This window comes from Chelmon rostratus, chromosome 9 (genome assembly GCF_017976325.1).
Source record: "Chelmon rostratus isolate fCheRos1 chromosome 9, fCheRos1.pri, whole genome shotgun sequence".
Lineage (NCBI taxonomy): Eukaryota > Metazoa > Chordata > Actinopteri > Chaetodontiformes > Chaetodontidae > Chelmon > Chelmon rostratus.
The window spans coordinates 11597470-11620752 of NC_055666.1; the positions used below are offsets into that span (position 1 = coordinate 11597470).

At 43.8% G+C, this 23283-nt stretch overlaps 3 protein-coding genes across 4 annotated transcripts; 1 reads left to right on the forward strand and 2 right to left on the reverse strand.

The window, feature by feature from the left end:
- Positions 1-200: 200 nt before the first annotated feature.
- Positions 201-4651, reverse strand: rab9b (RAB9B, member RAS oncogene family). The gene is made up of 2 exons (XM_041943542.1): positions 4576-4651; positions 201-3592 (listed from the first exon to the last, which is right to left on the reverse strand). Exon 2 carries the CDS (start codon positions 3510-3512, stop codon positions 2904-2906), a length of 609 nt encoding a protein of 202 aa, XP_041799476.1. The 5' UTR covers positions 3513-3592; positions 4576-4651; the 3' UTR covers positions 201-2903.
- fut11 (fucosyltransferase 11 (alpha (1,3) fucosyltransferase)) lies at positions 4182-9281 on the forward strand. Of its 2 annotated transcripts, none has more exons than XM_041943541.1 (5): positions 4182-4289; positions 5899-6237; positions 6349-6729; positions 7381-8003; positions 8169-9281. In XM_041943541.1, exons 2-5 carry the CDS (start codon positions 5899-5901, stop codon positions 8317-8319), a joined length of 1494 nt encoding a protein of 497 aa, XP_041799475.1. In that variant the 5' UTR covers positions 4182-4289; the 3' UTR covers positions 8320-9281. The 2 variants fall into 2 exon arrangements, with proteins under 2 accessions (XP_041799475.1, XP_041799474.1); XM_041943540.1 differs by lacking the exon at positions 4182-4289 and adding an exon at positions 5456-5586.
- znf185 (zinc finger protein 185 with LIM domain) lies at positions 9174-22898 on the reverse strand. Its single transcript, XM_041943539.1, has 33 exons — positions 22756-22898; positions 21771-21833; positions 21372-21489; positions 21177-21284; positions 21057-21083; positions 20879-20935; positions 20718-20765; positions 20553-20624; positions 20382-20462; positions 20165-20227; positions 19928-20050; positions 19411-19842; positions 18653-18718; positions 18446-18517; positions 18111-18185; positions 17813-17887; positions 17540-17620; positions 17158-17217; positions 16959-17012; positions 16648-16707; positions 16124-16174; positions 15972-16016; positions 14532-14597; positions 14317-14388; positions 14138-14200; positions 13778-13885; positions 13469-13510; positions 13110-13145; positions 12319-12369; positions 12150-12224; positions 11971-12036; positions 10650-10755; positions 9174-9748 (listed from the first exon to the last, which is right to left on the reverse strand). The coding sequence occupies exons 2-33, from the start codon at positions 21778-21780 to the stop codon at positions 9647-9649; spliced, it is 2565 nt and encodes an 854-aa protein (XP_041799473.1). The 5' UTR covers positions 21781-21833; positions 22756-22898; the 3' UTR covers positions 9174-9646.
- Between the last annotated feature and the right edge of the window lie 385 nt (positions 22899-23283).

Consider the following 23283-nt stretch of genomic DNA (forward strand, 5'->3'; position numbering starts at 1 on the left):
TCTTTCCCCCCTGGTGGTGAAAATGGCTGCAGAAAGGTGGAGAGCTGAAGTATACTGATTAATTTGAGTGACCTATTTCAGTTTTAAAAATAGCTGAACAGCTTTTGTTTCCAAACTTGAAAGTCATTTTTAAAGCCACACTTTCATGAATTTTCAGGGCATGGGCAAAAAAAACCCCACAGACAAGATAGAGTCTCTATTTGGTATGTTGCATGTTTTATTTGTAGCCAAGCACTGGAGAGTATACACAACTTTGTCAGCATGTTGGCAAACCCAGTCTTATCCTCCGTAGTGCAAAGAGAGGAATAAGGGAAGTTGTCTATTAGATCAACACATAATCACGATGAACGGTCTGACTTTCACACAGCTCAAATCATCGGGCTGAGCACTGAGGTGGAACAGACGTTCAGTGTCATTTTGTACATTGTTATAAAATGAATGCCCTTTGCAATTTACATAAGCCATTAATATGGACAGCCCAAAGAAATTTGTTTTTACATTCATAAATATTACAGCAACATAAAAAATACTGACATTAGACTTGGTTGCAGTGATATATGACAGCACACGAGAGCAACATACTGTAGGGTTAATGCTACTAGCTTATAAGTACCCACTGATTCTCAGGTAAGTTAGATTCCAGGTAAACACTGTTGTAGGCTACATAATCGAAACAGGATAAAATCTGAAATGGTACCATAAGGAGTCAAACTATTCGGTTTAATTAAGAAAATATTAACACTGACAAATAATAAGCTAACAGCCCTCATTTTTGCTTTGACTTAAAGTAGGCTACCAGCTTGATTCTGTTAAATGCCCCACTCACTTCACAGTTAATTAAGTTTCTCTCCTATGCTGGGACTACCAGCACTCAACACACCTGATATAAAATCTAACTGTAATCATATGAACATGCTCTTTGTCATAAGCCTACGTTAAACCAAAGATCCATGTAATAAGTAAATATAACTGCACCTGACTGGATTCGGTTCACTTTCGCAGGCCACCATTAGTCTGCACGCACACTGAAAAATGATGCAATTTCTGACTTCAAAGGCAAATACTGTGATCGCAGGCTGAGAGAATACTCGAGACCTTCAATATAACAGAAAAGGGTATGAGAACATGGACTATAACAGAGACTTTGTGCATTCAGGAGATGAAAACATTTGATCTTATTTATGCAACAGGTATGGTTGGCTGAGTAGTCACATTATAAAATAATATTCCAGCAGTAATCACAATACTGACGAGAATGAATTCTGACCATGTGAAACTCAGTTTGAAGCATTGGATGTCAGGCATATTATTTTCTGGAACCATGCAGGCAAACATCAATGCCCTCTGGCCCATAGCAAAACCAAAGGGACATATTCAGATGTAAGGAAGTCTGTATTTAAAAACACTGAAATAAAAGTAAAGAACCATTCAGCTGAAAACAAGTAAACATCATTAAGCTGTCAGAATACTCAGTCCTATGTTTCACTCAATACTGTATGAATGGGGTGATGCACAGTGCACACATTACTGGTCTTAATGGCCTTACCCTTGTGCTCAGGCTATTTCATATTCAGCTGAGACCTAGAATGACCAGACTGACAGCACAAGGCGTACATAATACATCAGTAAAGCACAGGAGACCTTCAGAATAGGCAAAGCTAAAGGACTGGAATGTTAAGGCCTGCCACCCAACAAGACAGACAGGATTACAAACATGCCATAATTGTGAAAATTATTGTTAATTCTAATAACTGCAACCTCCACTAACACATCAGGGAAAGAGACTTTAAACAGCCCTTGATCAAACACAGAAACCTAATGTAAATATCACTCATTGTCTGTAAAAAAACAAACAAACACGTCAGCAGGTGGAAATGTGCTTCACAGAAAAATAAATAGCAGTTGATCAACAACAGTAGCAAAAGCAGCATTATTTTTGAACTCTGAAAGAACACTGAACCGTACTTAGTAAACAAGCCCATGTACATAAATCACAGGGGAAAAACTGGTCTGAAAATGCCTTACTCGTACACCTCACACCTCTGGCTACACAGCAGTGCTGTGTTGTACTGCAGATATACTAGTGAAATGAATAAGAGCGCTGCAATGGCTCGTACCCTATGCTTACAGTCACAGCTGCAAAATTAAAGCTCAGAATTCCCTTTCCACTGACGACACACAAGGCCATCTTCCTTTAGAGAGCAGCAATCGTTTAACTTCCTCGTACCTCAAATCTTATTCGTCATTATCCCGATGTTGGGAGTTCCCAAGCATAATATCTAGCTGGATTGTGAACACTGTCACTCCCACGGCCGGTGCCCAGAAAATACATTAGTTCCCCGCTTATGTTAAAAGACCTGATAAGAAGAAAAATGTGATGTTGCAGTCAAAGTCCCTCTAAAACCTGGAAAATCAGCTCAGGGACAGACTGTTGAGCATTTACAAGACCAACTCTATGATGCTGTGCCAAAGGTAGAGTGTGCTCTTCAAGAGAAGATTCTCTCATCTGTTGTTCTGACTAAAGTTTGAATAATTTCGATTAAAATAAGTGCTCTGAAAGTACTAGTTGATACAACTCCTGCATAAGCAGAAAGAGCTGAAGCCGGGTAGCAATGTTTTTGTGCAACACTACTGAAAGCAGACAGAGTACAAAGGATGAGTGTGCCTGTTACAGTGTGCCTGTACCTTGAGCAATAGTACAACAGTTTAGATACCAGCTGAATCCTTGACACTGCCCTCCTCAGAGCAGCTGTATCTTATCCACATTATTTTCAGGGGATACTGTACTCAGTACCTTGTACCTACAGTATGTGTACCATAAACAATAAATCGTGGCTCTCAAAACTGCCACAGGCAAGTTTCAGCCAGCGAGATTAAGACAAGGCGGATTCGCACCTGACCAATCAGCAGCAAGACGCGCGAGAGGTTTTGCGGTTGCCATGGAGATCGATAGTACTACTTAGTAGTGCATGGTCAATCTGGTCCTCGGCAGCCAGAACCTCCCTGACAGCTGCCTCGAATGCAGCTGTGACATTTGTGTCATCCTTTGCACTGGTCTCAAAGTAAGGGCAGCAGCCGTTCTCTTCACACCAGGCCCGTGCTTCGTCCTCCCCCACCTCCCTCTGCTCCATGTCTACCTTATTGCCTAGCACCACAAAAGGGAACCGCTCTGGGTCTTTAATGTCCGAGTAGTACATGAACTCCTTCTTCCAGCAGCCAAGGTTCTGGAAGCTCTGCAGGTCGTTCACAGCAAATGTGAGCAGGCAGCAGTCGGCGCCTCGGTAGAAGGGCGTGCGCAGGGACTTAAAGCGCTCCTGGCCTGCCGTGTCCCAGATCTGAAGAGTAACCAGGCGCCCGTCTACCTCCAGATCCCGGTTGAGGAACTCCACACCGATGGTGTGAAAGGACTGGGAGTCGAAGCGGTCCGTGACATAGCGGTTCATAAGGGAGGACTTGCCCACTCCACCGTCCCCCAGCAGAATCACCTTCAGCAGCAGGCTCTTCCCACTCATTGTGTTTCCTCCAACCCAGCAAGGCCTCCTCACCGGGTCACAGGCATCCACACCAGGTGGCAGGCCAGGGCCAATTTAACCTAGAAAGAGGAAGAAATGCACAAATAGATACTATGCAGTCAAAGGGAAACCAATGACCATTGGGCAATAGGAAATGAGAGATACTGACTTCTCAGAAAGCATTCACCCAAAACAGTCTGTGGGCTTGACTTTGCTGATAATTAAGTGTATTTAACAAGGGGGAAAGACTGCTGTTCTGGCAACACCTGTACTCAACCTAAATTAACCTTTCTGACAACAGATGAAAGCCACATGAGAGATGTGTAATGGTTGACTAGCTTCAGGGACACAATGACAGGGGTGAAGGACCGAGAGGTCTGTCAAAGGTCTCCGGTTGAAGCTCTGGGCTTGACGATAACAGCCTTGTTGTTCACAACATGACACAGTAATGCAGCCTCATAATGATCTACACATGCACTGTGCTTGCAAGACATAAGGTAGGACATGAACGTTATCCAAAAAATGTGTAAAAAATGTGTAAGTGGTGAAGTGTAAGGTGTAAGAAGGGAATGAGTCCTTCGCCACAACAACAGGGGCGAGTCGGGATCATGGGCTGACTCTGGAAACGACCACTGCACTTGCGCAGAGCACTAACATGCTCCAGCTTGTTGTCAACTGTGGCTGGCGGCTACAACTCCGATTTATCTGCTGCCGATGATCCCTGTGAAACTGTTCATGAAGTGCTTCGAAGCAGAAGTGAACTAGGAACCGAAACAGGTAATAGACTTCTAAAAAAAAAACCTGAATGCAACAGACAATATGAATGTTATGCTGTGTAGCGACTTAGCAAAGCCTCGCAGCCAACTAGCAAGCTAGCCGGCTAGTCTGAGGGCTTGTTGACATTCCAGCCTGGTCAGGTTAGCCGTTAGCCTCAGTGCATACGCGACTCAAAACAATCTCTAAAAGCACTGTAAACAGCAGAAGGACACACGCTGCAGCGAGGTGGTGTATCTATAACTGAATGCATCTAATATATATAGAACAAACACGTCTTGTCACTCACCCTGGTCCTAATAGTTGTTGTTACGTGGTCTGCCTGCTCCCCTACATCTGACTGAGATTGAGTGTCGTGACGTGCGCGTCCCCATCGAGGGGCTGCACGTGCACACCGCCCAGGCACGCGGAGGTCCTAAAGCCCGTTAAATTAACGACTTTCCATAAATGACTGAATGAGTTGGTCTGATGTGCGCTTGTTGCATGAATGCACGTAGGTATATTTTGAGGTGCAACTGCTTCACTGGAGTTTTTTTTTCTATTCTGGTTGCTTTGCACATTTTGCACAAAATTATGCATGCATTATGCATGATGAATTAATCAAATATAATACATTTTTATCGATTTCACTATCCAACAGTATATGAAGTAGAGAAATGCTACCTAACCGTTAATGTAATCCCTTTAGCAATCCAATAATATAATACATAATGCTAGGTTATTATAACACTCACAGGTCCTCATAACAAGTGCTTTTTAAGTACATTTTGCTCTTAAAACGTTTGTGCTTATTCACTTATTTACTCAAGTAAGATATCCAGTGTTTATAGCAGGGGGCAGTATCTGTCAAATTTGCCCTTTAGAGCAAGATAGATGTGACAGTAATAAAGGTACAAAACTGCAATTACCAATCACCGACATACAAATGAAAGAGTCAAGAATGAAAAAACACAACACAGCTAAAATCTTATCTGTGGTGGGAAATGACTGTTGTGTCATTAGTCAACCTAGAATAAGAAAATAACAAATCATCATTGCAAAAAATATTATTTGACATAACTTACAGTCCTGGACTGTAGGTGGCGGTGTGCAGCTAGGCGTAGTTTGCGTCCCGAGAAAAGACGAAGAAGAAAAGAACAGAAACGCAGAAGAAGAGTTCGTCCGTTTATTCCCTCTGCACCGTTGGCTGTTGTCTGACAGCATCCTGCCATCAAAGCAGCTTGTTCGGAGAGTAGCTGTACAGTTTTGTCTAGAAGAATTAAGAAAAACGCACCTTAATGTGTTTGCTGCAGTGATAAAGGTAAAATACGTTGTAAATGTTCGGATATTGCCGCATACTGTGAAACGTCACGTATGATTAAAATGTTAGAGTCAGTTGCTAATGTTTGTTCAACGAAGTTAGCTGCATGGAGAAATAAATGCATCCGTAACACTTGTATTTGGATTATGAGGTCCAGAACAGGGTGTGATTATATTTGCGAGACTGAGGAATCACGACTAACTTACATGAAGTAATAAAGTTGACCTGTCCTTTTGAACGGTGATCGAAGTTACTTGTATCCGAGTAATACAAGTTTCTGAAATGTGTTGCCTGTTCTTTTCAACCTTGCAGATGGCAGGAAGGGGCAGGCTGGTGCCCTGTGTGTGTCTGGGGCTGTTTGGTGTCCTGTGCTGGGTGTGGGTCTCCTTTGCCTCCTTTCCGGACGATCAACTTCCCCTGGAGGCCTTGGATGCAGTGGACCGAGGAGCCTTTCAGCCCCAGAGTGCTCTGTCAGAGATGGAGTTTGCCTCCGTTAGCTCATACACAGGACCTGGCAACAATGACCGCCGCAGAAATAAAGAGCTGCCCATTCTTCTCTGGTGGAGTGGGGGACTGTTCCCACATTTTCCCGGTGACACTGAACGCATCGACTGTGCCACATCCTCCTGCCTGGTCACAAGCAACCGCAAGGTACCAGAGATATTTAACCTTGGCTTATGCAGAGGGAAGATGCATGCTCGCATTAATAATAATTATGATCTGAGGTTGCTCTGCCAGTAATCTTGAGTTTGATCTTGAAAGGTCCAGCTGTACAAACGGACAGCATCCATCATCTTTTATGGAACAGACTTCAGGGCATATGAGGCGCCGCTCCCTCGTCTCCGCCACCAGACCTGGGCACTGTTCCATGAAGAGTCGCCCATGAATAACTACGTCCTCTCCCATGGACCGGGAATCAGGATGTTCAACTACACTGCCACTTTTCGCAGGGAATCAGACTATCCTCTGACCCTGCAGTGGCTGCCCTCTCTGGACTACTTGCTGATGCCTGTGGCCGTGTCCCTGGAGGAAAAGAACCGGCTGAGGAGGGGGGGCCTGGCTCCTGTGCTCTACATGCAGTCCCACTGCGATGTACCGTCAGACAGAAACAGATATGTCCAGGAGCTCATGAAGTACATTCAGGTACACTACAGAGATGTTCTTTCAGGGCTGTTTTTACAAAGCTGCACATGATGTTTCACACAGCATCCAACTTCTTTGGAATTGAGGTTGTAGTTGCACAAGCCACATGCTGTAGCACTGCTCTATATAAATTCAATAGAAGCTAGTTTTGCAGATGTTGGTAGCCTCATCATAAACTGTCTAAGGTAGCACTGATTCATTTTTTCCTATTTAAAAATGAATGGTACTTAAGTAGAAGTTGCTGGTAAAGTTTTGCTTCTTCTCTGCACAAATGTCAGGACATGTTACTGCTTGAATACTGTTTTCAGTAGTCTCCTCCGTTTTGAACTCTACCACAGCCTTTCTTTACAGTAAATATCAATTGGCTTATATGCACTGTGAGTCTTTCTCATTTCCACTCAGGTTTGTAAGTCTGTTCTTCACATATGCAACTACAGTTACACCTCAGAAAATGCATTGTAAATATAGCCCTTAGTATGATGAATGGGGGAATGAAATGTTGGAGTTCAGTTAGAAATGTCTAATGAGGGTTTTATGAAAAATGTAGACCATTAAAAGTGTGCCATTCTCAGATTAAAAATCTCCTCCCAAATGTTTCCTCACCCTGCCCCCATCCTTCTCCTTTCTCACCCATCATTTTTCCCTCCGTAGGTGGACTCTTACGGGAAATGCTTGAATAACAAACCTCTTCCTGAACATCTCGAGGACACGGCCACGGCGACCGGCGAAGATCACAACTTTATGAATTTTGTTGCACGCTACAAGTTTCACCTGGCACTGGAGAACGGCCTGTGTCCGGATTACATGACGGAGAAGCTGTGGCGGCCTCTCCATCAGGGCTGCGTGCCTGTCTATCGAGGCTCGTCTGTGGTGGCGGACTGGATGCCCAACGACCGCTCTGCAGTCATCATAGATAACTTCCCCTCGCCAAAAGCTCTCGCTGAATTCCTCAAACTTCTCGATGAGAACGATGATGAATATGCAAAATATTTAGAGTTCAAGAACCCAAAACGCATTACTAACGCTCGCTTGCTGGAAGCTCTGGAGACCCGCGAGTGGGGGGTTAATGACATGAGTAAGCCGAACTACCTGAATGGATTTGAATGTTATGTGTGTGACCAGGAGAACGCACGACTGGCAGCAGAACGAGCATACAGAAAAGCCCCCAAGAAGAACCAGCCTCCTCAGCCAAAAATGGCCAACAACTCTCACATGGGCTGCCCCCTGCCCAGCCCGGGGTACGGAGACGTCAAAGACTTACCTGCAGACGATGGGTGAGTTTGTCTTAAATTATTCACTGTGCCAGGTGTTAAATCCTTCCACTTTCTGTACTTTAATGTGACTAACAAAGCCCCAGGGGAGAGAAATCAGTCTATTTTAATAGTCTAATTAAAACATCCTCTGCGATGAGCCTAATCTGTTTGTATATCTGTCCGCAGATGGTTGCAAATATGGCCTCAGGATTACTGGCAGAGCCTGGACCAAGCAGAGGGGCTGGAGTCTCTGATAAGACAGAACGAGTCAGACCCTGCGCTTCTGTGGAAGCACATCCAAAACATTGCTGTGAGCAGAGCCAGGGGAAAACACTGACACAGGCCTTGAAACAAACAGAGGATGGAGCAAGTCCAGGATTACAGGGGTGTCCCATATTATGCATCCCCTCTGTTTAAATGAGGGGAAAGAAGCAGAAATTACTCATATTTTTGCACTTGAGCCAAAACCTCTTTACCCTGATGAGCAGTTTAGTTATACTATAACAGATTTTGATATTGTATTCAGCTGACAGGACACTTTTGTCCTTTATCCCAAGTTCAGTAATCGGAAAATAATGTTTTAGAGTGCGATATGCTAATATTTTCAAGTCTTTTATTACTATAACTGAGGTGCCATCATTGCCCTTACTCCGCCTTGCATTGTTAACATTAACTGCATGCAGTGCAATTGTTCCACAGAGGCACATTCTCACGGGAGGCAGATTTCCATTGGACTGGGGCAGAGCCAAAGACTTGTCCTCTGTACCGAGGGAGCCCTGCCTAACTGTGTGTGAAGACCATCAAGGCAGTAGCCAGTGAACTGCATTAGCTTCTTTACAGTCACTCAGCGGGTAGCTGATGGTTATTATGTACAAAGGTGTTTTAAGTGACTATGCAAGAAAAATATTGTTTCACCAGGGAGTGGAGAACGGTAAATGCAAAGTTAAGCACATCTCCCCTGTGAGAAATCACCGCTGCATTTGCAACGTAGCTCTCAGGAACAGCTTAACTGATGAGTCTCTGTGGCAGATACTTTCTAATACTACTCTTTCCTATTACATGACGCTAAGTTCATGTTTATGTGCAATATTTGTTTTTAATCCTGCTTTTCTTAAACATGTAACTGAGACTCCATGACAGTTCTGTGTGTTTGCTAGCACACTCCCTTTGTACCATATGTTAATACCGGCATCATAGAAATCATTTTATTTTCCTAACAAAGCATCATACATGTGAACACACTATTTTGTACCAAGAAGATCAAAAGAACATTTTTTTTAATAAAGTCATTTTCTTGCATAACTGATGTTGCTAAATGATAATATTGTAGCCCGCAATTGTACCCCAGCATTATTCTGTTCAGCTGCTGTACAGACATCCTTCATAGTTTTCACTGAGGCAGAAACAGCTTTCACCAGCAGAAAAAAAAGCAACAACAAAAGCTTGCATAAGATGTTCGAGAAATTAGAAATTTAAAGTAATGTAAGAATCAAGTAATCATATTGTTCGCTATAACATGCCTCTTTGATCACCCTAAACCACATCATTCCTAAGTTCAAACCGAACACGGGCCAAACTTTGTGAAAGGCCAGTTCTCACTTTATATGCAAATGAACATGAAGGGAAGGGGACGGGGATAAGAGGCTGCTGAGGAGCTTCAATAATCACTCGAAGGCTTTGGAGTAGCAGCTCTCGCAGTTGACTTTCCCACCGTGCAGGAACATACTGTCGAGAAGGTCTCCCATTGGCTTAGTACACACACCGCACTGAAAAATCCGGAGAGTGTTATTAGAAAATGTAATTAAGAAAATGGAGTGAAGAGCAGTGTTTTCATTCTCCAAATTGTCTCATAGTAATTCATTGCACTATAATACACAGTATAAAAAGCGTTGAAGCTTTGAAAACACAATTAAGTGGTTGAACCTTTCATTTGTGGACGGGCAATATGCAATAGCTAAATATAATTTGTATTTGAAGACATATGTATAATGACTGTAAAGGAACAAAGTTAATTGTTCTAAATATTAAAAGAATAATCTGACATTTTGGGAAGTACGCTGGTTAGGGTTTTTTTGCCAAGAGTTAGATAAGAAGATTGACACCTCTCTCATGTCTGTCAAGTGCGAGGCATAAAGCATAAGCCAGTTAGCTTAGCATAAAGACAGGAAACACTGTCGGCTGTGGAAACTAGCTCTGTCAAAAGTAAAAGAATGTGTCTTCTAGCCTCAAAGCTCACTCATTAATGCCTTGTACTGTGTTTGTTTAATCTGTACAAAAGCCCAAAGTGTAAAAATGACGTGGTTTTATGTGGAGTTATGTGCCAGGCTATTTTTTAGCCGCGAGCATGTCTATGGACAGAGCCAGGCTGCAGCCAGGCTCCTTCCCTGGTTCCAGTCTTTATGCTAAGCTATAACTGGCTGATGGCTGTAATGTCATTTTGGTATACAGACACGAGAGTGGTATCAATCTTCTCATCTAACTCCCTGCAAAAAAGCAAATAAACATGTTTACCAAAATGTCAAACAATTTTTTTTGAAGGGAAACAAAAGCTAATTTCCCCCAGGTCAGTCCCTTCAAGGACATGTGAATATATCCTACAATTTATAGTCCAATAAATACCAAATGGTGTGTTCAGCAGAAGTGTATCTGTGCAGACAGGTGAATTACCCTGAAGCAGGCGGGGTGGCAGTTGATATTGAGGTGCTCGATGGAGATCTTGGCATCGTTGCCCACCATCTCTCCACAGTACGTGCAGGTGGATGACAGCGAGCCACTGGGGGAGACACAGCGATTGCGACAAGTTAGTTTGGCCACTGGCTCAAGCAGCTCTCACGCAACCGCAGCTCTGTCTGGTAAAATAACCTGTGACCCTTTCTGTCCTGTGTGAGGGAACTTAATAAGTGTAAATAATCCTTTGATGTCCTCGCTTAGCCTCCTAATGAGCAGGCTTGGTGGAATTTCTGCCCTACTGCTTGCACATATCTAGTTTCATCAGAACTAGAGATAACAAGGCAGGAGGGAGAAGGGGCTCCAGCTTAGAGCTTGTCTAAAACAGGTTTAGGGAATTGTGTTGTTACTGGGAGAAAGCGGATAGGCTGCTGCAAGAGCCTTTGACAGAGCCTGATGTCAAGTAATCTGACCCACTGTAGAAACTGGAGAAAATGTATGTGTGCTATGAATTTGCAGCTGAAACATTTAAAATAGCTGAAATACTGAAAGACATTTAAGTGGCAGCCACAAAACAAATGCTGAAAACACCTGAAATGTTGTTTAAAACCAAAATCCTGAGTGAGATTTAAGTTTTCTCTGAAGTGTAAACACTGAATGAAGCCGAAGTGTCAATTTAAGTTTAAGTATCAGTTGGGCTGAAACTGCTGAAAGGAGTTGAACTGTCACTCAAGTGGAAGTGATGTATTGATGAACCTGTTTACCTGTGGAATGTTCCAAACAGGTGTTTTTGGAGCGTTCCAAAAAAAATGACAGAAAGCAATGAAGCTGATAAGGTCAAACATTAAATATATCTTTGTAATGTTAGCAAGGATTAGCAAATTATCACATTCTGCTATATTTATGTTTCACACAGCATCCCAACTATTTTGTACTCACAGTTGTATAATTGTAAAAGGAAAGGAAATGAGCGACCGTCCAAGAGAACTAATAAGATATCAGATGAAGTGAAGCACTGAAAGCAGTTAAAGAAAACTGTGTACGAACAGCCGAAGTCGTGGAATGTAGAAGAGCTGAGTACGTTTATTTTTATGTTGACCTGAGACCTGAAAGGGTTTGAAGTGTTAGTCGCAGTGTGTGCACTGAAAGGAGCTGAAGCTGTCAGTTGAAGAGAAACTGATAGATGCAGTTTAAGTAATGTCAGGTGATGTGTGATTGGTGAGAGCAGTTGAATTGTCATTTAAAAAGCAAAAGATGAAAGCAGCTGAAGTGTCAGGATCTGTTTTTTTAGCTTCTTATATACAAGGACTTGTGTTATTACCTGGAGAAAGAGGATGGGCTGCTGTAAGAGTAACTGGTGGAGCTCGATGGAAAATAACTTGATGCACTACGGAAAAGAGAGCAGTGAGTTAATCATGAGGGCAGTGTTGAAAGGTTTAATCAGTGGCATTTTTTAATCAATAATACTTGCTGTTTATGTAAATAATGTATTGGTCCTACCCATCATTTGTGTCTTGGGCGTTATGCAAGGACAGCTCGGTTGCATTGACATACTCCTTCAAATACACAAACCCCCTTGAGCAGACGTAGATGAACGGTAGAGTGAGTTAACACGCATCATTAAAGCATCGGATGTCACTTTAATTTAAATGTTTGTAAAATCACTCACCTTTTGGACTCAGGTTCTGGTGTTTCGACACGCTGGTCTTCTGTCAAAGTCCTGGAACGTGTTTCACAAGTGCAGCAGCGTTAGTCTCATCTTTCACTCACTGACAACAGTAGTGTGATGGGTTACACAGAAGGAGTCTACATCTGTCAAATGTAACTCAGGAGATAATCATTTTCTGCCATCGCTTGTTAATGGCATGCTGTTTAACGGGCTGTGATTTGACAAAAGGACATCTCTAATACACATCATTAATCTGACATCTGGAGACTGATAATTAGAGGGAAGGAAATGAGGGCAAATTGAAAGGCAATGGGAGAGCAGATCTTGTCATTTAACTTCAGTAATAGAGTTAAGTCAGGAGTCCTTCTGCATCATACAGAAGTTGCAGGTAACTTTCGATCCAGACTGCAGTATTAAGCGGATACAGCTGCATTCCCGCAGGTTTTGGCCTAAAACTCGTGGCCCCTAACTAAGACGGCTGTGTTACAAACACAGAGACAAAAGCAGGCCTAGTGGGTGAAAGTGTAAAACAAGCCTGCACAAAGTGGTGTGCATCTGATTTTAGATGCATCTTATTAAATTTAACAATCATTCCACTCATAGAGCAACACTTAAACCTCACTTCCATGCAGCACCACATGTCTTTGCATTCACAGAGGAGAAAAAGCTCCGGCTAAAGGAGAGTGTCTTCACAAATTCAGCAAATCAGCACACCAAACAGTAGAAAATAACACTCTGGAGAAAGAATTCTTGCATTATGCCGTTTGACGTTAACAAGATCATAAACTTACCGATCCATAGCAGGCTCTGGCTCACTGTGTGTCTCCCTGGAAAGTAAAGAAAGCTGTATTAGACTTTTACTGGAGGCTGAAGCAGTCAATAACCTGGATGGTATTCAGTGAACCAGAATTCTGCGGTTTTTATGAGAGTATGAAGCTGATCTTTCTGACTCTCAGCTCCAGAGGGGTCGAGGTTTATTGACCAGGTGTGGCCTGTTTTCTATTGTGCTGCAGCGTTGCCTCATTCGGAGCCCTCCTCCCATGCATTGGAAGTGTAAACATCACCTACATGCCTCTCATGCTCTCAACTCCCTCTAATCTCCCCAGTTTGCGATCATGAGTGGTGAGTTTTAAGAAATGTTTTTCCCGACCTGATAGTGGTGATGGTTGTGACTGTCTGCGTATCCTCGGGGCTACAAAACAGAGGACATTCCTGCATTAGAATAAGCGTGGCAGTACAGGTGAGGAAGCGACAGCATTAAAGTAAAAATAACAAGTTGAGGAGAGGTTGATTATTCTCTGACTGAGCCACGAGGAAGTTCCAGCTTGTATTTAGCTTGCTTTCAATTAAATGGTTGACAGGCGCTGAATTTTAAGGTGCTATAATCACATCCTGCTAAAATTGCGAAAAATAAAGTGGTTTAATATGCATTTAATGGGCTCAGCCACAGTGGAGATACCTTTCCTCCTCCTCCTCCTCTTCTTCCTCCTCCTCCTCCTCTCCTGTGGTGACAGTGTACACAGTGGGTGATGTCCACCTGTCCCATGGGGAGTCATTCTCAGTGGACCTTGAGCGCAGAGACATGACATTGCAGCATGAGAAGATGACAACTTCACACAAAAAGGTTGGAAGGGGATCTGCGGTCGTGAGGGAGGGTTGAAACAAATACATATCTGACCTATTTTTATCAGCACCAGTGCGCAATGTTTTCTGGCTCAATGAGTAGATGCTGCAAAAGCCTAGTTACTTCACCGTAGTGAAAGGGAAGGAGGTTATGCCCATAAAAGGAGCAGATATGCACACGAGGCTTTACACTTACTTTCTCTCAAACATGACCATCGTCTTTTGATCTGCGTCTTGGTGTTCCGGCTGAGCTTCTTGGCTGAGAGGGGACATACATTGAAAGGCTTTTAGCACGTAATAGACATGGATGGATGCATGCAGATGAATGAAACACAGCGGGCCACCTTGTAAGAGTAAATCAAAGTGTGTCATCACCTTTCTTCTGTGTCAGGCTGCTGAGGCGTGCTGGTTTCCCATGAGCGTGCCCATGAGCGCCCAGTGCTGAGGCTGGAGAGAGCGAGAGAGTGAGACAATGTAGAAGTTAGGACACATCAAGCATATGAGACAAAGGTAATGTGTGCACTTCCTTTGCCCTGCACGTCTCGCTCATACATTCATAACACCATTATGCACTAGACTCAGTTTAATACCTTGTGGTGTCGGTGTTGATAGGGATGACATCGTCTGCAAGGGATTCCAACGCATTACCGCTCATACTGTCAAACAAATGCACACAGAAAACGGGGAAGAAAACATAAAAAAACCATTAGAATTTAAGCTTAAAGCACTGACTATGAAATGCAGCGTCTCCAGCTTGAGACCACGTCATTGCCCACTGCTCTCTCTACCCTCATTTCCTGCCATCTCTCTGCTGCCGGCGCTCCGACAAAGGCGTAAAATGCTTTACCAAAAACTACAGGCGCACACAGGGAACATGCCACTGTCACGCTGAACATAAAGAAAATCTGTCTTTCAAGTTAAATTTTGACTAATTGATTAGTTGACCAAAAGAAACGCTTTTGCCCATCATGAAAAGTTTCACATATTCATCAAGCAAACGTAACAGTTATCTTTTGGGTCTAGCTGCTCTGTTTTTTGTCGTCAGAATGTATCTGGGTTTTGGACAAAATTAAAAGCAATTTGAAGAAGCCACTTTGGCATTTTTCTTAACATTTTTCTGACATTCTGACAGATTCATCTAAAAAATGGTTAACAGTAATTGTTAGGTGCAGCTCTACATCGTCTAATTGTTAACTTGACCACAGAGGAGGTGTTGTATGAGTGCAACTTACAACTCCAATTCGAAAAAGGTTTTGACGCCGTGTAAAACACAAATAAAACAGAATGTGATGATTTTCTAATTTTTTCTTTTTTTTTTTTGCATATACTCAATTTAAAACAGCACAAAGACAATATATTTACTGTTTCACCTCATCAACTTCATTCTGTTTTTGCAAATATCTGCTTATTCTGAATTTGATGCAGCAACACATTTCAAACAAGTTGGGACAGGAGCAACAACAGACTGGGAAAGTTGTGGAACGCTCCAAAAACACCTGTTTGGATCATTCCACAGGTAAACAGGTTGATTGGTAACAGGTGATAGTATCATGATTGGGTTTTAAAGGAGCATCCTGGAAAGGCTCAGTCGTTCACAAGCGAGGATGGAGCGAGGCTCACCACTGATTGGATAAAGGATGTTACTACATGGGCTCAGGAACACTTTGTTAAACTGTTGTCAGTGAACACAGCTGATTTGCAAACGACTGCATTCTGTTTTCTTCCAAGTTTTACACAGCGTCACAACTTTTTTGGGATCGGGTTTGTACTTGATTTCTGGACTTGGATCTCTGTTCCCTGTGGAAGTAGGTGACAAACTGAAGAGATAAAATAACTAAATAAAATCACTATTTGTGTATAAATAAGATGTAGCAACAGCGCTCAGTGTGCCATGATAGCTGCTAATTATGAATGCCAATTATTGTAATAACCAACAAACACTGATCACATGTAGTAACAGGACAGTATCTGTGCTCCACACAGAGGTTACATCATAGAAAAGAGGGGAGATGGCATTATCATTCCCATACCTGTTGATGGAAATATCTGAGAGGGGCTGGAGCAGGTCAGAGGAGCTGGAATAGAGAAAAGTGGCTCATAATCAGAAACTGCTGCATTATGCATGCCGAGATGCTATCTGGCTGGCTGGAAAACAGTCACAGCTCCAAACCAATATGATTACCTGTTAGGGGATGTGGTCCCTATCGGATATGGATCAAACGGATCAGCCGAGCTGAAAAACAATTTCACACTGATTTCACTCTCAATTGTCAGCATGGCCCATCTTGTGTCTGAGGAATTCTGATCACATTGACTCATAATGGAAAGATTTAATGCAGTTTGAATGGTAAACAGAAACACAGAGGAACCCGGGGCCAAACTCAATCAAAATCAGAATCTGGATGTGTTTGACAAATGGGAAGACTGTTCTGCGGCTGAATGGCAAAATCAGCGCGTTTCAGGTTTTCTTCACCTAAAATGAACCGTGATTGTAGTCCACACTGGTTACTAAATTTAACAGATCATTAGAATGATTGTATTCGGATCTAAACAAACAAACAAACATCTTTTACCAACCATTAAATCTATCGAACAGTTTTTAAGGAAACACAATCTTTTTTTCACTCAGTGTCAGTGGAGTAAACCATTTTTAAACATATTGCGTACACAAACACACCTCAAAGCACCGAGATGTAAATAAAGTACCTTGATTCAGTAACTGTGGTTGTCGCGTGTGAGCTCCAGGGATCCGCACTGTCCTCCTCGCTGCGTGGCGGCGAGAACGACAAGCAAGGAGGACGGCACGGATGAATGGCATGAGGGGAAGAGGAAAGAGGCCAAGTAAAGGTTAGCGTGGCTCTCCTCATACACTATTTACAATGCCAGCCCTTTAGAAAAGCTTGAACACCCACTGAAGAATTTAACGAGCATGAAAACCATCTGAAGAGCACGGAGCAGACTATTTCTGTGTGTGTGTGTGTGTGTGTGTGTGTGTGTGTGTGTGTGCGCTCTCATACCTTTTGTCAGTAATGATCACAGTTTTGGTGGTTATAGTGACTGTCTCTGTGGGGCTGGGGGGCAGAGAGACACAGCGCAGTTGCAGGGAGGGTTAGTATAAATCATTACAAGGCATATCTGAATAAAATGCATTTCTGAGCAGGAGCAGCTCTGCACTGATAGATAATTGTTTAAGAGCAGCCTGTCATCTCCGTGTACCTTTGTGTTTCTTTGGCTGTCTCATCTGTCTGTTTCTCCTCCTCTCGCTGCATGCTGACGCTGGCGGAGACAACACAAAGCCGCAATACTAATCAGCACAGAACATTCTCTTCTATTTCCAGTCGGGCTGCAGATAAGACGTGGCTTTCTGTTAGTATTACTGAGTTGCTTCAGGAATCTGCGACTTTGTTTCTATCTAACACGGAGCAGGGGGTTAAAATAGAATGCTGGGAGTAGAGGAGCCCTGATTTATGGATCAAAATTGAGGCGGATGGGATTTATTAAAAATCTTACACCTCGGGGAGCCGGGACGCTCGGCCCTCTTCATCTGTAGTGATGAGACGCAAGGAGGGAGGGCCTCACATGCCTGTCTCTTTCTCACCTGCGTGCCTCTGTGTCGATTACAATGACATCATCGGCCAGGAGGTCCAGGGCGCCACTGGTCTTTGCTGGGTTTGACTCACTACAGACATTAAACACACAAGTCAAACACAGAGCAGAGTGTGAAACTGTGTATCCAACTCTGGAAAGGTAAGACAAGGTAATGCCTCCACTTGCTACTGACAAGGGAGCTATTGATTTTCTTCTGATGAAAGGATAATGCTTCGCATAACTCTGCATTTGGGGCTTGGGTGGAAAAGAGCTCTTCCTATACCTGTCTAGTCCGCTAAGCAGATCCTGGCTCCAGCGTCCTGGGCTGGGGGGAACAGGCTCTGCCGATGCCTCTGGACTGCGGAGGCGGAAGGAGGAGAGGAAGAGGAAGTGGAGAAGGTGATGAACAAAGGGGGATTTAGGATTCAGAGGAGATTTCAGAGCAAGAACAGGCCATTTGAGGTAGAGGAGTCGGTAGATTATTAGAAGTCCAACAGTGCCACCTTGTGGCTGATATTCAGAGGATTTCTGATGTGAAGATTGCTCATTGCACAAACGGTGAGAATGGATTTTTAACAAACCCGTCAGTGAGAGCCAGGAGATCGTCTGTCATTGGTACGCAGTTGCTGAGCTCCGGAGTTGGCTCCTGTTCAACGCTGCAGACAGCACGAGGAAGAAAAATATCAGTGCACCTGCTTTGGCACGTACGCACTCATCTCTATATTACATTTTTGAGTACCACATTTAATCAAGTCTAATTTGGGACACCCTCTTGTGTGAGGAAGTTTTAGGCACCTGAAATTGAGATGTGGGTTATTTTGTGATTACTTTGAAGTAAACACTGTGGCAGTTGGCCATTATCTGTTCTGCTGCCAGACGTGCTATGTCATGATGGAGAAAGTTGTTGGTTTCATACCTGTTCTCTGTGGGGGGACTGTCCGCTGAGCTTCCCTCTTCCTCTGCCAGCTCTGGCTCATCATTCTTAACGCTGCAGAGGAAACAAACTCTCATTATCGAGTGACGTGTTGCTGAGGCCGGAGGCACTAACATGACTTTTTCTTTTTTTTCTTTTTTTTTTTTGTATTGGTTTCTGCTGCTTTCGTCTGTGTCTTTGTTGCAGTACCTGGTTGAACCCGTGTCGAAAGAAGTGAGAGCGTAGGCCAAGGCGGAGAACGAGTAAACACTGGAGCTGTGAAAGTAGATGGAGATCAAACACAGGGCATTCCAGGGAGGCTTTCAATCACACATGAGAAAAGAATGAGAGCAAACACACCACAGACATACACAAAGAAAACCACCTGAAAGCACATTTAAATGTGATACTGACATTAACACTATGCAGTGGTGGTATTCAGAGTACTCAGATCTGTCCAGCATTCAAAATTCAAGTCAAGAAAATACAGTATTGTCCTTAAGTGCTCAGTGCAGACAAATGGGAATGGGACAAATGGCCCCTGGGAATGTTATATTTCTATACATTAAATTATTGAATAATTATCACTAATGCATCAACATATAGGTATCATTTTACCATATAAATTTGTCAATGTGGAGCAAATTTTAGCTGCTTAGAAAATGTGTGAAAGTTTGATCTGTAACCATGCACAATGTTTTATATTCAAGTTGACATTAAGTTGATCTTTGTATGTAATATCTTAATATACAAAGTAACTAATAACTATGAGTGTGAACTATAGAGACAAAGAGAGAGAGAAGAACAGTATTTTATTCTGAAATGTTGTGGAGTATAAGCATAGAGTAGCATGCAATAATAAGTGAATAAGCAATACTCCCTTGCACTTAAAAACAGTACTTGAGTAAATGTACTTAGTTACTTTGCACCACTACTGTGCTACAATATGTGGCAGCAAGGAATCTTACCTTGGCTTTGAAGGTGCTTCTGGTTCTGGTTCAGTCAGTGACAGTGGGACAGGTGACACTGGAGTAATGGAGACTGGAGCAGGTGATTCTGGGACAGTGGAAGCCGGGGCAGGGGATGTTGGGGTAGGTGATAACGGGGTTGGTAACGCTGGGGCGAGTTCAACCAGAGGTGTGTCAACCTGCCCAGAAACGCCTGAATCCTCAGGTTCTGTCTCTGCACGGACTGCCTGAACATATTCAGGGACGAGTTCAGGGAGAGGAGTGGCCACCTTGGTGCACCCTGGCGTCATGTGTTCAAATGGGTCTCTCTCTGTAGCGCTCACTGGAGGGGAGTCGTCTTCCACGGGCTCTGGCGCGGCCTCCTCCTCCTCCTTCGGTGCCGGCGGCTCATTAGCAGCGACGTCGGGAGCTGCCTTCACGCTGGTGTCGAGTCTGTCAATCACAAAGATAATGAATGAAACAGAGGGAGCGGGAGTCACTTGTTGCGCTGCAAATAGCAACATGGCACAGGACTCACATTTTCCGCGGCTTGGGCTGAGGCGCGGAGGCAACAGATGTGACGGGGACGACAGGAGACGGGGGCGGAGTGCTGGCAGGTGCTGGAGTGGCAGCACTCTCATCATCATCACTAATCTCCACCCTGCATATTTGTAGCCGAGCACACGTGCGCATGAATACGACTGACAGACAGAGTGACGTCTGACCACACACTCACAGGTTTTTCTTTTCTCACAGAGGTATTAGAGGAATTTACCTTTTAGCCACAAATGATGGACTGCTGTTGACCGACGAGGTGTCAGGTGCTTCTTCTTTCGACCTTTGCAAAACACAGCTTTCATGAACACATGTGTACACGCTCACCATTCATAATGAAGCGCAAGTGTTTTTCTCACTTCTTTTGTGATTTAAGAATATCCAGGAACAGGCTGAATGTTCAGATTAGCAGTAGGAGAGATTTATGAGATACATACTCATATTTCTTAGCAGCAGAAAGCACATAAGACCGCTGCCTGGCTGCAGATTTCCTCAGAACACTGCTGGCTGCCTCCGTCCTGTGAAATGAATCATCGCTAATGTGATCTCTTTTCTGGGCATGTGACTTGACATTGGATGGTGTTTCTTTTACGCGAGGAGAGCCTCACCGTTTCTCTTGCTCCTCTTTGCTGAGCTGGCTCTCGTGGTTCTCTGAAGTGGACCTCACAGAGTAGGGGGCTCTGAGGGACAGAAGGGCAAACACACGGTGCATTAAAATACATTTGCACTGGGCTGTTGGCAGTTCACTGGGAGTCTGATTCGTGTGCGCTCACAGTTTCTTGTAGCTCTCGGAGGGTTTTTTGGTGAACTGTGTTGTTCCGCTGTAAAAAAAAAAAAAAAAAAGGAAAAAAAAAGCAGGTGACATTAATGTGGGAACCAGACTCATAGTCTCTAATGAGAGTATTAGCTCTGCCTATTCAAGAGAAGCTCTTACCTAAAGCCGTTAGATGTTGGGGTTGAAGCAGGCTTGTCTAGTTTAGTGAAAATGCCTCTGAAGGAAAAACAAAAAGCGTGAGTTAATACTGTTTTACCTTCAGTGTAGTCACACAGCTGCAGGTTTTCAGTGCTCAGACATCCCCGCTTCTGTCTGAATGTGCAAGTGCTGGTCCTACCTGATCAGATATCCTGATGCTGGTGCTCTAAATTCAAAACAGAGACTCATTATCAGCACAATCATGTTTTGTGGGATGTGTTTGGTAGATAACTCTGAGACATTAGAAAGCTGTGTTTACCCCTCAGCGGCAGTCTTGGCTGGCGGCGGAGTGGGTTTTGTCGGTGACGGCTCTGGACTGGTCTCAACAGGGTTTCCGTTAAGACGGCCGGCCCTCACCTCTGCTAACCTGCATGAATGCGCAGAACCTTTTGATTTTGTGTATTCAAGTGAGTGTGCAGAGCATCATATGGGCCTATTCAAACATGTGGTTTACCATGGTTTCTCCTCCGCGGCTTCACGCTGAGGTTCACTGCGGCGCTGCAGCCAGCTGCCGTCTTCCTTCAGCTTGGTTCGCACTTTGGTGGTACGGAACACAGTCGCTTTGTCTCCCTCTGAGACAAAAACATGTTCAAGTCACACACCCAGCCACCATCTGAGATATTATATGCACTGTAAGCTGCATCATAACAACATCTTAATCAGCATCTGGATGATGCCCCTCCAGGCCCACGCCCAATACATAATGAAACGCTTTTTTATTTTGCATTCGATCAGGACAATGAGTAAAGATCAGCGTTTACAGAGTCACCAGCCTGCAGCAGAGACGCGCCCTCGCCTCTTATTGGAGGAACACGTCCTCTCACATTCAGATCATGTCAGTCGGCCTGCTCACCTTGTGACATGCTTGTTCTGGAGGCTTCTCCCTCTTCTTTGTTCACTTTTCTTCACAGGCCACCTGAAAAATATTTTGGAACCGCATCCAGGCAGGGATCGCGTTAAAAAGAAATTGTGCAATTTATTACGACACACTTTCAAAATGGTCGTTCCCACGCCACGTTCCCTCCCAAAAAGGAATATGTGCTCTGTGGAGAATTCCTCAGTCTCATCCTTTAGACATGCAGATGATCCTGTCCAACCACTTTAAAAAAAGAATTACTGCTGTTGCTGAAATATGAATGGACACACACACATACATAAGATCCTTTGTGTTTGGATACAAAATATTCTCCCACAGAGTATTAATGTGATCAAACATTGCATCCATTCACACATATCCAAATGAATTGAACCCACAGTTATTTCAAAAATCAACTGTTCAGAGACAAACACACTTCCCTGGTTAACTGAAGGACAAAAGGAAAATACTACTGAAACATTGACGAGTGTTCCCTTATCTGAAAGTAGGCCCAGACTACAGTTCATGCAAAATTGTGGAGTGCTGCCAAATTCAAAATGCAAATATAAATGTGGAGCTCCTGGGGCTGTGGATCCACTCCTCTGTAGCACGGTGCAGCAGTATTACTTTAAGATATCTGCCGCAATATTGGTGACAGAACAAATACACAAAGGGCCCAGAAAGCATATTTATCCTAGGTTTAACACATTGGTCCATACAAAATTAATGATTAATGAGGAGCAATAGCATTTCGGGTGAGCAAGGAGCAGGACAGACAACTCTACAGACATGCTATCATGACAGGAAAACACCCAGACAAATGAGAGGGCAAACACTGGCAATCACCTGGTAACACTCTGAACAGCTTGTGTAGCCTGGTAAGGTTTACTTTCTCTGTTCTTACAGCTCTAAATATACAATCCATCCAGGCAGTATGCTAAATCAGCTCATAAATAACACACCTGCCAGCCAGGGCACATACCTGCTTTCACTATATTTCCTGCAGAGCAACGTCCTCCCAGCTCAGTCTGTGATAGCGTGTTCCTCTGAGTGTGGCTGGTGTGAGCAGAGGGGAAGTCTTTCTGTGTCTGACAGGTGTCTCTGTCCCTGTGCTAGAGAACAGGTACGGGCGTGAGTGCTAACAAGCCCAGCCAGTCATGGGAGGTGTAGTTGTGGGGTGGAGCAGCATGTGTTTGCGTGTCTGTGTGTGTGTGTGTGTGTGTGTGTGTGTGTGTGTGTGCGTGTGTGTGTAGCAGAGGTTGCTAAGAACTCATTTTGTTTACTACATCTGTGCTTTGTTCAGGGAAGTCAAGCAAGCACACGCCTGGCGTACAGGTGGCAGACAATCCATCCTGAAAACAAGTGAGGCAAAGGGAAAGAAGAGCTCGGCACACATAAACGAAGCGACTCGCAGCAACATCTCCTGCGGGAACGCTGCTCTCATGCTCACCGGGTAGGAAAATCCAGGAAGCACAGACATCATTAAAATGAGATCAAGACACACAAGTGA

Bases quoted from the DNA above. Each gene is read 5' to 3' on its own strand.
- rab9b (XM_041943542.1), bottom strand. From the start codon at position 3,512: ATGAGTGGGAAGAGCCTGCTGCTGAAGGTGATTCTGCTGGGGGACGGT.
- fut11 (XM_041943541.1), top strand. From the start codon at position 5,899: ATGGCAGGAAGGGGCAGGCTGGTGCCCTGTGTGTGTCTGGGGCTGTTT. The intron at 6,730-7,380 runs GTACACTACAGA...TTCCCTCCGTAG, and splicing joins AGCTCATGAAGTACATTCAG to GTGGACTCTTACGGGAAATG. The intron at 8,004-8,168 runs GTGAGTTTGTCT...ATCTGTCCGCAG, and splicing joins GACTTACCTGCAGACGATGG to ATGGTTGCAAATATGGCCTC.
- znf185 (XM_041943539.1), bottom strand. The intron at 19,843-19,927 runs GTGAGTCCTGTG...TGTGATTGACAG, and splicing joins CAGCCCAAGCCGCGGAAAAT to ACTCGACACCAGCGTGAAGG. The intron at 18,518-18,652 runs GTACTGCAACAA...TTTCCTCTGCAG, and splicing joins TTCGACACGGGTTCAACCAG to CGTTAAGAATGATGAGCCAG.